Source organism: Phalangium opilio, unplaced genomic scaffold, assembly GCF_054372755.1.
Source record: "Phalangium opilio isolate 3A_F unplaced genomic scaffold, DU_Popi_V2 ptg000075l_1, whole genome shotgun sequence".
Taxonomy (NCBI): domain Eukaryota; kingdom Metazoa; phylum Arthropoda; class Arachnida; order Opiliones; family Phalangiidae; genus Phalangium; species Phalangium opilio.
Window position 1 is genome coordinate 1,602,805 of NW_028324184.1, and position 12,600 is coordinate 1,615,404.

General features: G+C 39.7%; 3 protein-coding genes and 1 pseudogene across 7 annotated transcripts in view; 1 reads left to right on the forward strand and 3 right to left on the reverse strand.

Annotated features, from left to right (window-relative positions):
- LOC149658708 (F-box only protein 47-like) overlaps positions 1-12,600 on the reverse strand; it is a 29,626-nt gene that overhangs the window by 6,819 nt on the left and 10,207 nt on the right. Inside the window, exon 7 of one of the 4 annotated variants that reach the window (XM_089844335.1) lies at positions 10,217-10,525. The exons of the other annotated variants lie outside the window; for them this stretch is intronic. Within the exon in view, the coding sequence (XP_089700461.1) occupies positions 10,368-10,525 (158 nt within the window). The 3' untranslated portion in view covers positions 10,217-10,367. Of the gene's footprint in view, positions 1-10,216; positions 10,526-12,600 lie in introns of those variants that run through there. 4 annotated transcript variants of the gene reach the window in all.
- LOC149658710 (uncharacterized) lies at positions 115-6,144 on the forward strand (annotated as a pseudogene). The gene is made up of 6 exons (XR_016369842.1): positions 115-328; positions 464-942; positions 2,635-2,728; positions 3,530-3,714; positions 5,495-5,549; positions 5,674-6,144. The product of XR_016369842.1 is annotated as an uncharacterized LOC149658710 (transcript).
- On the reverse strand, positions 6,279-6,898 carry LOC149658711 (uncharacterized). Its single transcript, XM_089844345.1, has 2 exons — positions 6,768-6,898; positions 6,279-6,660 (listed from the first exon to the last, which is right to left on the reverse strand). The coding sequence occupies exons 1-2, from the start codon at positions 6,777-6,779 to the stop codon at positions 6,346-6,348; spliced, it is 327 nt and encodes a 108-aa protein (XP_089700471.1). The 5' UTR covers positions 6,780-6,898; the 3' UTR covers positions 6,279-6,345.
- On the reverse strand, positions 8,771-10,043 carry LOC149658712 (uncharacterized). Its single transcript, XM_089844344.1, has 2 exons — positions 9,317-10,043; positions 8,771-9,214 (listed from the first exon to the last, which is right to left on the reverse strand). The coding sequence occupies exons 1-2, from the start codon at positions 9,326-9,328 to the stop codon at positions 8,771-8,773; spliced, it is 456 nt and encodes a 151-aa protein (XP_089700470.1). The 5' UTR covers positions 9,329-10,043.

The window sequence follows — 12,600 nt, forward strand, 5'->3', positions numbered from 1 at the left end:
GGGATACGGGGAGAGGTTTATAGGTTTTTATTATTATTTCAAAGTTCTCAATATATTCCACATAAAAAGACTAGTTTTACCCCCTATCAAGCCAGCTTCCGAGTTCTCGAGAGATAGAAGGGAGTTTCTAATGAGCCTAGAGCTAAATATTACGTCAAAAACACACCTTTCTTGATTTTGGGCGTCGGATTTGGCCCACATTCTCCGCTATAAAAGATTCGGGATCAGCGGATTAGAGTATCACTTCGCTTTCATTCGAATATTAAATCAGTTTTATCTTTCTTTCTCGAAGAGAAAACTTAAGAAACTAACCATGTGCAAAATCGCCGTAAGTATTTTACCGCCAAAGTTCCGCTACAAGTAGCGAATACCACCTTGGTCCATACACTAGAGTATAGATCTCTAGATACCTCCACTGGAACCGACTAAAGGACCTAATATACTTATTTCCGGTTGATTTCAGGTCGCCACCCTCGTCTTGTCCTTCGCCGCCGTTGCCCTATCCGGGTACGCTGGTTTGGGTTACGGAGGCATCGCCGCCCCAGTAGCCGCCGTCGGTTACGGTGGATTGGGCTACGGAGCTGGTCTCGGATACGGTGCCGGTTTGGGTTACGGAGTCGGACACGGTTTGGGATACGCCGTTGCCCGCCCAGCCGTCGCCGCCGTCGCCAAGCCCGTCGTTGCCCTCGGACACGGAGGATCTTCCTACGTTTACAGCCGTAGCTACGCTCCAGCTGTCGCCAAGGTTGCCGTTGCCGCCCCAGCCTACCACGGAGTCGGTCTCGCCCACGGAATCGCCGCTGCCCCAGCCTACCACGGAGTTGGTCTTGCCCACGGATACGCCGCTGCCCCAGCTTACCACGGAGTCGGTCTCGCCCACGGATACGCCCACGCTACCCCAGTCCTCGCCGGAGGATATGGTGGATACGGAATCCACGGTTAAGAAACTCGAAGAACCACCACTTCGCCAAAACACATCCTCTATTACACCAAATACATTCTGAAGGTAGGCGAGATACCATCCTATTTAGTGCATTCGCTCTATTAATAGACGTTTTGATCACTTACTCGTTGATAATACCAATAATAATAATAATATTATGATATTTTATTTTCAGACTACCGCAATGGTAGCTTAAAAGAATTCAACGAACAAGACTGCGCGGTCTCTTTATACTTAATTTAAAAGTATTAATTAACTGTAAATAGTTTCTAATAAAAACATCTTTAGAAAAAAAACAATTGTGCTTTTTCGTCTTATTGATGTAGTAATTCATAAATGTTTCGAAATAGCGTACAAAATGGACTATTTCAAATGCAATTGCGTATACAGTCAATAAATTAAATATACTCGTGCCTATACATTTAGGCTTACCTGAAAAATGATGCGGGATAACTTATAAAATTCAAAAGGACGGGGGCCTTTAAAAAAACAAATAATTTCCCGGTAAATTTTGCAAATATATATATACGATTATAATTAAAGCGAAATCAATGAATCGTAAAAGCGAGAAATATTTCACTCCCGACTCGTTAGAAGGAACTGCAGCGAAAAACGACGTTGAATTAAATTAAATTGATTAATCAAATTGATATTTCCTTTCCACCTTACCTTGTTGTTGGTAATGAACCAATAATCTTTATAGACCCTCGGGATAACTTAAAAGCGAGACTGAGAATCTATACGGTGACCCGAGGATACCACCTTGTAGCGTCACTAGCTTAATAAGTACCTATAGTACTAGTCCACATTTCGAAATTGCGTATTTACAGAGTGGAAAAAGGTGACGTATCCCCGTGACGTTTCTACACTCTGTTCATTAAACGTTTTCTGAGAAATTTCCGGACTTACATAGCCTTTTAACGATGGAAAGACATTAGTCGTCTGCGCTGGTATTTAAGTCTATAGAGAGCTTTCAGATGGGATAGTAGTACGTCACACCCTCCCAAGTTTTACCGCTATTCTGGTAGCCATATTGGGTGGTCTCAGCTTCATTCCTTATTTAAACCCACCAATATGGCAGCGTAAATTATGTCACGAGACACAGCTCTTCCTCCAACTGAAAGCTCTCTATAGGTTTGGTACACCGGGCCTTAAAATGAAAAGCGGAGCCCTCCTCCATAATAACGGGTTCCGTTCGCTAACGAGGAGTTTAAACGTTTGTTATTAAATGGTGGGGTGGAGATGATGATTCTTAATCGCGACGGCCGGATTTAAAAACTGTTTACCCTCCGGCATACCGAAATTACTTTCCACAAATTTTAAAGTTCATACGCAAGCACGTTTCTTAGGAAGAAATGATAGGTAAAGCGCGTTATCGGCAGGGAGGAGAGAATTTATAATCAAACTCGCGTGTGTACTTCAAAAGAAAATGATATACTATTTTGCATTTGTAGATAAATATCGGTTACAATTAGACACGGTATTAATGAAGCGTACTTAATACGAAATGAAGTGATTTTATACGGCTCGTATATAATTTCACCGTACCCTAAACGTTCATTATACATAGAAGCCCATGATCATAGCCATTTTCGTTACGTTCTAGTTTAAAAAAAATAATAATAATATAGTTTTGGGGATATTTTTTCCGTTTTACGTTTATTACCACGCTCGGAAGTAAAACTTATTAGCTGGCCAATTCGATGCCGCTATATAAGATCCGTTAAGCGGAAGTTCCCGAATCATTGCGATTTTAGAGCTGAGCGGGCTAACATGAAGATCGTCGTGAGTATACAGAGTTTTTTAATTTTAATTTCGCTTTTATTTTTCATTGATTTAATCCAAAGAGTAAATAGAATTTTGATAGAGATAATTTATTAATTTACTCGCATAGCTCGCAGTAATAAGTCGGTCACCAAAATCAAGAATGCGCCTTTAGACACGAAATTAATTATTAATGAGATACGTCAAGGGGAGATTAATTAATATAAACCAAACACGCGGATGTAAAATATTAAAATTAGCCGTTTTTATTTAATTATTATATATCAGATATTAAAAATTAGGTAGATTTTAGCAGCCTTACTATAATTTTAACGGGTTTTGAATGATTAAGGAATAATTTCAGTTAGCTGTGATTATTTACATTTCCGCGGTAAAAGAGAGCCCAGGTAGTGGGGCCATTTCCTTTATAAATTATACAGGGTGTTTCTAAAAGTACAGGGGGTTCTATGGGCGATTTGTACTCGGAAAATGTTCCGCTAAACGAATCATTTAGAACGGAAGTTACGAGCATAATCACTGAACTATAGAAGTGTCAATTAAGGCAGTTTTTAAAATAAAAAGTACACGGTTTAGCCAGGCGTGAAGCTTAATCATACAGCGACCGCCAAGAGTCTAGAACTAACTTGACTAATCGCCGGTTCATAGGGAAAATATTAAACACTAGCCACCGTCATTATCTACTAGGGTTAGCGAAAGTTTGAACTTTGACACCGCCTATACTAAAAGATTGTCAAAGTAACTGACGCGTGATCAGAACCGGAACTACGTGGTCCATTTTCGTATAATAATTTGGCTTCACAGGTGGTGCCGGCCGCTATTCTTTGCTTATTGGTGGCTGCGTGTTCAGCGGGCTATCACCACGGTGGAGGACACGGAGACGTACACGGAGGTCTGGCTTTTCCTTTCATCTTTGGACTTCAATACGGACTAGGACACGGCATCGGAAAACTAATCAAAAATAGTGCCGTTCATCAGGGAGTTAGCCCGTACGGTGGACATGGCGCCGGCTACGGCATCGGCTTCAAAAAATCAATCTACACCTATTACTAACGTCCGCCTCTCGCACTTAAAACATGTACTTTTTGAAATGTTAAACGCGTAAATATCGAGTATTTAAATACATCATTGAACGATGTTTCATTTTGTACACGCGGATTACCTCAATTTCATTAAAATCATATACAGTTGAATGACGAGTTCTCTTTGCTTTTGATTTGACTAGTTTCGTCACTATGGACTGTTTACCAGCTATACACTTTGCGAATTAACGATGTTATCATACGGGTAGAAGTACGGTCAGAAGTAGGATGAGACTAGAAGTAAAGAGCTCTAGCATTGGTAATAGATCCTGGCACTAGTGAACAAATTTGTGGATTTTATGCCGCTTCCATCGCGCCTACACTATGAGAAAGAAATTGGTCGAGTTCCAAAACATTTCCTACCCCCGTTCCCCTCAACCTAAAGCCGGGGGGTGTACACGGACGAGCGGGTGCTGGAATTTAGTTCGGCCGCCTACCACCGCGAGCGTCTCACGTTTTAGAGGGAAAACTCAGAAACCGCTTCCAGAGGGCCAACCGTTGGTGCGTTATCAAGAATATTCACTTTCGCCAAGTGAAGAATTTGGTTACCTCAATACTTCTAGTCCCTTATCCTACTTCTGGCAGGGATAAGGGAGTCAGATGGATTGGAAATGATGATGGGCGACCTGCGGCACCATATCTCTCCCAGTGTACCTCGCGCACGCCCCTACCTTTCCGTAGGCGATTGCTAAGTGCTGCCGCGTAGCGCCATTTTATTTGAATGAGAACTAGCTTCTATTTTTGAGATAGAGGGAGCGTCCTTTACAATTTCGCCCGGCACGACCCTACCTAATCGCTGGGGATGATGGGAGGACTATGGTGCCGTAGGTGGGGGTACAAAGGCAACGCTTTAGGTATGGGGGTTTCCACTCCATTACTCTCTCCTTCAAGCTTCTGGTACGGGTACCTTACAGTCAGAGGAGACGCGCGCGTTCTGGATGGGCCACGAGTTTCCTATAGACGCAGAGAGACCAGTAATTCGGGCTTCTCCGTGGCTACATTCGGGGTTACATCTTAGCCATTTTAATTTGAACCAAATGACCCAAGACCTAACTAGACATAACACGTACATTATATAAAATATTGCGAAACACATACTGTACACTTTCAAAGAATTAAATGAGTCAAATGCGCACTGGTTGGTCGGAAGACTTCAAAAACCTCGCGGTACTTGGAATCTCGATGGTAACCCGCTTCTAGCTTTTTTAAAATAAAATGAACAAGCCCAATTTAACTTCCTACACGTTCCAATTACGGTGTAATTATAAACATTAATAGCGCGTTATGATACCATTCTATTTCTGTATCAATGATTAGGGAACATAATGGAAGTTTTTCCATAATAAAAGCAGTCATTTTTAGGACACGCTTCGTGAACGTAAAAGCGTAGATTACGTGACCATCGCTCCCTAAGCGTAATAGTAACCGATACACGTTACCATTGATAAATCGTCACAAGCACCAAGAATGAGCGCCAAGTTTCAAATGGCGATATAATTAAGATTAAACGAGTAATTAAGTTGTGGAGAACTCGAGTAGCGAGCGCCAAATCTGTCTTTTAGAGATTAACTTCTTTCAATTCGTTTGAAATTGCGCAATCGATAAAGTTTATGAAATAAACGATATGAGAATGTAGGAAAATTCGTGGGTATAAATAAGAGTTAGTTTTGTCATATTATGTCACAAGTTTGCGGACATTGCGAGACAAACTAGCCCGAGATCATCTAAACATGAAATTCGCTGTAAGTATAAGTATTCGTTCATTCATTCACTCGTTTGTTTCAAATGTAGCTATCACGTTTGTGGAGCTCTTACGCTCGAAAAAAATGCCTGGCTAGGAATTGAAAGCTTTTTTCTACTTTCCAGCGATTCTCGTTACTTTTGGCGATGATAGCCAGTGCCGTGATGGGTGGCTATCTGGGCGGATACGGAGGTTACGGCGGGGGTTACGGAGGAGGACTGGGTGGTTTCGGAGGTGGTTACGGGGGAGGATTCGGTGGATTTAACCGGTAAGTACTTGTAAACGCTTTTTTTTGGCATTTTTTGCGCCTGTAATATTTCGTTTCCCCTTTCAGAGGATTGTACGGAGGATATGGAGGATTGGGGGGCGGCTACGGAGGTGGTTTTGGAAGAGGCGGCTACGGAGGTGGATTCGGAAGAGGCGGCTACGGAGGTGGCGGATATGGTCTCTATGGTGGCGGCGGATTTTACGGATAATTAAGATAACAATTGAGTAAAAACAAATACCATATAGGCCTTAGCTATAGCGTAATTACTTATTTAGTATAACTTATTATCTATACTGGTCTAAAACACTAAAGAAATGGAAGCCACGCAGTTGACTACGATTTGGAAGAAAATATACAATTCCTTTGATACATTTTCTATCGCGACAAAATGTATTTGTTTAGTTTTAAATAAAATCTTGTTTCTAAATATACTTAAAGTCATTTAAAAATATACAATAAGTATAAATTCTGCAGGAATCGCCATCAATTTTATTTCAACTGGAAATTACATTCAATTACAAAAGGTTTCCTAAGGTATCGGATATAATTTCCCGTTATATCTGGAAGAGCCTCCGTATCCGGTACCGCAAAATCCGGACGAGCCAGGGTACGTGGTACCGTAACCTCCTGAATACCCACGGTATCTGGTACCATAACCTCCGGAATAGCCTGTTCCGTATCCGGTACCGTAACCTCCGGGATAGCCAGTTCTGTATGTGGTACCGTAGCCTCCGGAATAGCTAGTTCCGTATCCTGCCGGGTATTTTCCACCGTAACTTTTGCCAACATTGGTGTACCAAGCTAAGGCAACGGTCAATGTTACAGTCAAGAGCAAAAGCGCAAACTACACGCGATAAGGGACACGAAAGATTTTAATCAAAGTGCTAAGTCTATCAGTATAGCTGAGAAGGGATATTTTCTACATAATAGAAGAAGCGTTAATTCACTCACCGTAGACTTCATTTTTAGCACCGCAGCTATTTTGGAACACGTTATTTGGCTCTTAATTTCCAAAACCGAGTTTGATATTCATTTTTCCGATCATCCTTTATATAAATCCGAAAATTTTGAAATGAATATCGGGCCGACTGCGTGGGGACGATTTATTGTCAGCGCTCTACTATTAAGTTTTGCTCTAATATTTACTAAAAACGTGCTTATTACTCGGTGGATTTCAACAATTATGGGGTTATTAATGATTTCACGTAACGTTATCGGTTTCTCCACGTGTAGGACGTGACAAAAATTACAAGTTATATACAGAAACAAGTTACCAATAAATTATTATAATAAAATATAAAAATGATTAGAGTTTATATTTATAGAAAGAGAACAAATGGGAGAAATTCATAGCCCTTTTGGATGGAGTCTACCCATTCAACCGAATACCATTGGAACGAATCCCATTCGTCCGAAAATTTCTAGATAGTATTTTAAAATCCAGCCCAATGGCGGTTTTCTATTAAAAGGGAATATTTTCCCATTCAATCGAATCACATTGGAACGAATTCCCTTCAACCGAAAGTTCCAAGCTAGTATATTAGTTTATTTGATTTCAAAGTGGTCTGCGTCCTACCGTGGTCTAGTGGTAAAGCGTCGGATCGTCACGCAGAAAATCTTCGTTCGAATCTCCATCAGGAAGGTGAGTTTACTATAATCGAATTATAAGTATAATTCTGAATAATAGATAATAATCGAATTTAATTTCCTTGCAGGTGCTGAATTTAGAAGGCGAATTTATAATTCAGCAGTATTAAGGATTTCACAACGAGAAATATAGCATTGTTAGGTTGAGTTACGAATTGGATGTTATAGCTGGGGTATTTTATTTTGGTTTTTAAGGTTAGGTTGGTTATGTTAGCTTAGGTTTGGTTAAGTTAGGTTAGTAATATTTTTTAAATCATTTAACAATGTTACGCCTTTTCCAAAATATTGATGTTTAGCTTCATTGACTTCTCCAATAATATGCCTTTTCCAAAACATTACTGTTATGTTAGGTTAGGTTAGGTTTGGTTAAGTTAGGTTAGTAATATTTTATAAATCATTTAACAATGTTACGCCTTTTCCAAAATATTGATGTTTAGCTTCATTGACTTCTCCAATAATATGCCTTTTCCAAAACATTACAGTTTGGTTAAGTTAGGTTAGTAATATTTTATAAATCATTTAACAATGTTACGCCTTTTCCAAAATATTGATGTTTAGCTTCATTGAATTCTCAAATAATATGCCTTTTCCAAAACATTACTGTTGCTGTTATGTTAGGTTTGGTTTGGTTAGGAGGACGTCTCTTCCTCTTTAGAGCGGTTATACACTTCAAGTAAGTGTATCCCTTATGAAATGAAAAAATAAATAAATAAAACCGAGGGTAACCTTAATTAGTACCCAAAACGTTATAAGTGTAATATGACTTTTAATTTTTAAAATATTTGCGTACAAAATATAAAAACATTAATTGGTTAAAACATTTTTATAAGATAACTATAGAGGCTTTTTAGACCAAATTACTGCAATAATTTACCGCCAAATTCGGCTACTTTTCGGTCGAATGGGATTCTGTCGAATGGGTTTCGGTCGAATGCGTTTCGGTCGAATGGGCCAGGAGCCTTTTGGATAACCGATTTCCCCGAGTTTTCGAATGTTTTTCCCATTAAGTTTTCCAATGTTTTTTTTTTTCAATATGGAGTAATAATAACGGGAGTGTTTTTCTATAGTCGAAGCAAGCCCTTTCCCCGAGTTTTCCACGTTTGTATGAACCCTGATAAATGAAATGTCGAACCCATAACTGAATTAGTGTAAATTAAAAAAGAAAGTAAATTTGAGTAAAATAAATTCATTTTATTTCAACTGAAAATTAGACGTTCATTTACAAAAGGTACGTGGCAGTGGACCAAATAGACCCTCGTGATCGCCGTCATCGAAGATTCGTCGGGTTCCGCCTTGTACCATAAATATTACCATCGGCGATAATAGCCAGCGATTTTTCCACCATATCCTCCGTATCCGGAATAACCGTTTCCATATCCGGAATAACCACTTCCGTAGCGGGAATAGCCATTGCCATATCCACCTCCGTAGAGGGAATAGCCATTGTCATATCCACCTCCGTAGCGGGAATAGCCATTGCCATATCCACCTCCGTAGCGGGAATAGCCATTGCCATATCCACCTCCGTAGCCGGAATAACCACTTCCGTATCCGGAATAGCCATTGCCATATCCACCTCCGTAGCCGGAATAACCACTTCCGTATCCGGAATAGCCATTGCCGTATCCACCTCCGTAGCCGTAATAGCCATTGCCGTATTTTGCCGGGTAATTTCCACCGTAACTTTTGCCAACATTGGTGTACCAAGCTAAGGCAACGGTCATCGTTACAGTCAAGAGCAAAAGCGCAAACTACACGCGATAAGGGACACGAAGGATTTTAATCAAAGTGCAAAGTCTTATCAGTGAGAAGGGATATTTTCTACATAATAGAAGAAGCGTTAATTCACTCACCGTAGACTTCATTTTTAGCACCGCCGCAGCTATTTTGGGACACGTTATTTGGCTCTTAATTTCCAAAACCGAGTTTGATATTCATTTTTCCGATCATCCTTTATATAAATCCGAAAATTTTGAAATGAATATCGCGCCGACTGCCACGTGGGGACGATTTATTGTCAGCGCTCTACTGTTAAGTTTTGCTCTAATATTTACTAAAAACGTGCTTATTACTCGGTGAATTTCAACAATTATGGGGTTATTAATGATTTCACGTAACGTTATCGGTTTCTCCACGTGTATGACGTGACAAAAATTACAAGTTATATACAGAAACAAGTTACCAATAAATTATTATAAAAATGATTCGAGTTTATATTTATAGAAAGACCACAATCGGGAGAAAAAATAAAATTCATACCTCTTTTGGATAACCGATTTCCCTAAGTTTTCCAATGTTTTCCATGTTTTTTTCCCATATAAGGAGTAATAACAACGGGAGTGTTTTTCTATAGTCGAAGCAACCCCCTTTCCCCGAGTTTTCCAAGTTCGTATGAACCCTAATAAATGAAATGTCGAACCCATAACTGAATTAATGTAAATTAAAAAAGAAAGTAAATTTGAGTAAAATAAATTCATTTATTTCAACTGAAAATTTGACGTTCATTTACAAAAGGTACGTGGCAGTGGACCAGATAGACCCTCGTGATCGCCGTCAATAAAAGATTCGTCGGGTTCCGCCGTGTACCATAAATATTACCATCGGCGACCATAACCAGCGCTTTTTCCACCATATCCTCCGTATCCGGAATAACCGTTTCCATATCCGGAATAACCACTTCCGTAGCCGGAATAGCCATTGCCATATCCACCTCCGTAGCCGGAATAACCGTTTCCGTATCCGCCTCCGTAGCCGGAATAGCCATTGCCGTATCCACCTCCGTAGCCGGAATAACCACTTCCGTATCCGGAATAGCCATTGCCGTATTTTCCACCGTACCCTCCGCCATAGCCCCCGTAGCTCGGGGAAGAATATCCATTTCCGTATCCGGAATATCCGTAGCCGTTACCATATCCGGGATAGCCGCCGCCATAGCCTCCTCCGTAGCTGGGATAACCTCCGCCATATCCGCCATAACTTCGGCCATACGTACTTCCGCCGTAATTGGCACCAGCTAACGCAACGGCCACCATAACGGCCAAGACAAGAAGTGAGGGCGTCAACTGCGCGCGTGCGTATGTATGAGAGAGATTCACATTTCTAATAGAGGAATCTACTTCCGGTTGGGCTAACAACCAATGACGGGGACATCTAAGATAGAAACCTTATCCGACGATGCAGGAATTTCTTAATGAACTTAACGCTAAATGGGAAGCTAACAAGTTCTGACCCTGAAACGTCACACCCTGTTCTATCTCTTACTGGTGTTTCATCCCCCTAACGGTTGGAAACAGTATTCTACGCGCAAAAATGCCAACCAGAGAGGGGCTGCGTGACGTCAGACTATCTCTTCCCCCTAGCCAGTTGTTAGCTCCCTATACTTTCGCCCGAAGCGAGTAATTTATTTGATAATTAAGTTTTATTTATTTAAGTTTCACTAAACTATCAGCGGCTAATCCCTAATAAAAATAAATTGATACGTAACGAAAAGCCTTTGCAACGCGAAAGGAGAATATTCTAAGCTTAATACAATAACTAAATAAAACTTATGAATATTTCGCAATCCCTGATCTAGGGGAGATGTTGTTATCCTAGAAACAGGATGTAAATTTTCAACTATTTGCTATATACATCGTATTATTATAAAATTTTGACAATTCAAATAAAAAATACTATAGAAATTAATTCAATAATATCTAACCTAAATATAGCGGCGATATTCGCTACGGGAGGAAGCTTGTACTTCTAACAAACTTGTCAAACAGAATAAACATTCATTCACTCACCGTAAACTTCATTTTTCTTTTTTTAAAAAAACCACGGGTATTTGAATGTTATTCCACCACACTTGATTTCCAAACCGAGTTTGATACAAAATTTTAGAAATCCCCATCCTTTATATATCCCAAAATTTTGAAACTAAAATGGCGTGGGATGGGCTTGGATATTCCCCGCGTAATACCACGTGGTCTACTATTTTCTCCGTTGTTAAAGCAGGGGGTTATACAATGGGCCAAACTATTATCACTAGGCAGATTTGTGTAATTACAGGATCTAACTTCGTTATGAACGTATTATAAAAGCTGCACCGATGTTTGGAAATAATAGGCAATATCCATCATTTCTAGAGAGATTTCTAGATGAATATCGTGGAAAAATTACCGGTAACTCAACGCGAGACGAATGAATCGGGGTCGGCCACGCACCACCCTAAGAAATTACGACATTCTTAGGGTGTTTTTTTCTTAGTTTCTTAATTTCTTTCGGGCTAATATTTACTCAAAAGGCGCTTCTTAGGAGACGTATTAGAATTCTCCGTATACCCGTCAGTTCGCGGCTCCATTTTAAATACTTTGTTAACGTGACCTTTCAGTTTCTTCGTTAAATTTAAGGGGGTCACCCGTAAAACACTCCAATTAATCCCCAGACGTTTTGGGAGGCCCTCGATGGCCAACATTGTCATGATAGAACATATTCGACTCCAAATTGATTTCCCCATAGACAGGGTTCATACGAAATTTCCAAAGCCAATTTCCCTGATATTTCCAGGTTTTCCAGAGTACTTCTTATAAATTTCCAGGTGAATCTTTTACATTGGAGGAGTGTTATAATTTCAAATAGGGTAACCAGACTACACCTACAACCATATGTTTACCATTCTTTGTTAGGTTATAATAGACAGGACCAAAGTACAGAATTCCATACACAGAAGAAAAATATTTCTCTCCACTGAGACAACTAACATCGATTTTTTTCGTACACCAAATTAGATTATGGGTCCCACCCACTGAAGTGTATTTGTTTCACTTTATTTAATTTCCCTGATTTTTTGGAATAAAAATTTATTTTCCCTGATTTTTCGAAGAAATTTTCATTTTCCCTGATTTCTTTCCTCTACACCAATTTCCCTGATATTTCCAGGTTTTCCCTGTTTTCCATGTTCGTATGAACCCTGATAGAACAACTCCACTACACTTCCCCCGTATAGTAATATTATATATTTATTTATTTATTTGAAATTTCAAAAACCATAGTCTCTCTTTTAAATAAGTATAGCGTATGAAGTATAGGTCTTTACTCGTCTTGTTTGGTTAAACCAAGATTAAATAAAGAGCGAACGTAAAAAGGGTAATAAAAT